The 860-nt window shown below is 37.0% G+C and overlaps 1 protein-coding gene across 1 annotated transcript in view; it reads left to right on the top strand.

The window, feature by feature from the left end:
• The first annotated feature begins 276 nt into the window (after nt 1-276).
• LOC100572344 (jerky protein homolog-like) overlaps nt 277-860 on the top strand; it is a 1,692-nt gene continuing 1,108 nt past the window's right edge. The window contains exon 1 of the mRNA XM_016805835.2: nt 277-858. Within this exon, the coding sequence (XP_016661324.1) occupies nt 277-858 (582 nt within the window). The remainder of the gene's footprint in view (nt 859-860) is intronic.

Below are 860 nucleotides of genomic sequence, written 5' to 3'. Positions count from 1 at the left end.
GAACTTGTCCCCTGACCAAGTGTACAACGCCAGATGAATCAGGTCTATTCTGGAAAATGCTACCTTCGAAAACACTTGCTGCGCAATCTGAAAAATCAGCTCCTGGACATAAATCTAGTAAAGAACGACTTACTATTATGACTTGTTCAAATGCGACCCGGTTCACATAAGATCAAATTAACTGTTATTGGGAAAGCTAAGAAACCCAAGATCCTTTTAAAGGGACAGAAATGAAATATTTACCATGTGACTATTACCCACCACCCAAAAGCTTGGATGAATCAGGTTATTTTTAGTGAATGGTTTTTTAACGTTTTTGTACCATCTGTACAAAAATTTCAGAATGAAAAAGGAATACCAAAAAGAGCTGTTCTTCTACTTGATAATGCTCCTTCACACCCCTCAGAATCTACCCTGAAAACCCCGGATGGTCAAATTTTTGTCTACTATCTACCACCTAACGTAACTTCCATAATACAACCAATGGATCAAGGCGTGATTTCCTGTTTGAAACGAAGGTACAAAAAGATTTTTCTCCGTTATCTTTTGCAAGAAGATTGTTTTGATTCGATGAAAGAACTTTTGAAAACGTGGACCATAAAAGATGCCATTTTTGCAGTATGTAATGCTTGGGAAAATGTACCTGCAACTACGTTAAGACTTTCTTGGGCGAAAATTTTGGATCAAGACTATGATGACGAAGAAAGTAACGAAGATACGATCGATAAGGATATAAAAGCTTGTCTTGATCTAGCTACATCTATTCCAGATTTCACTAATGTTAATGAAGACGATATTGTTGATTGGCTACAAAAAGATCTTAACGAAGAGGGATTTGAGCGTTTGAGTGACAGTGACAT

This window comes from Acyrthosiphon pisum, chromosome A2 (assembly GCF_005508785.2).
Source record: "Acyrthosiphon pisum isolate AL4f chromosome A2, pea_aphid_22Mar2018_4r6ur, whole genome shotgun sequence".
Lineage (NCBI taxonomy): Eukaryota > Metazoa > Arthropoda > Insecta > Hemiptera > Aphididae > Acyrthosiphon > Acyrthosiphon pisum.
Note: the sequence above shows the minus strand (reverse complement) of the source record. Positions and strands in the feature narration are given on the sequence as shown.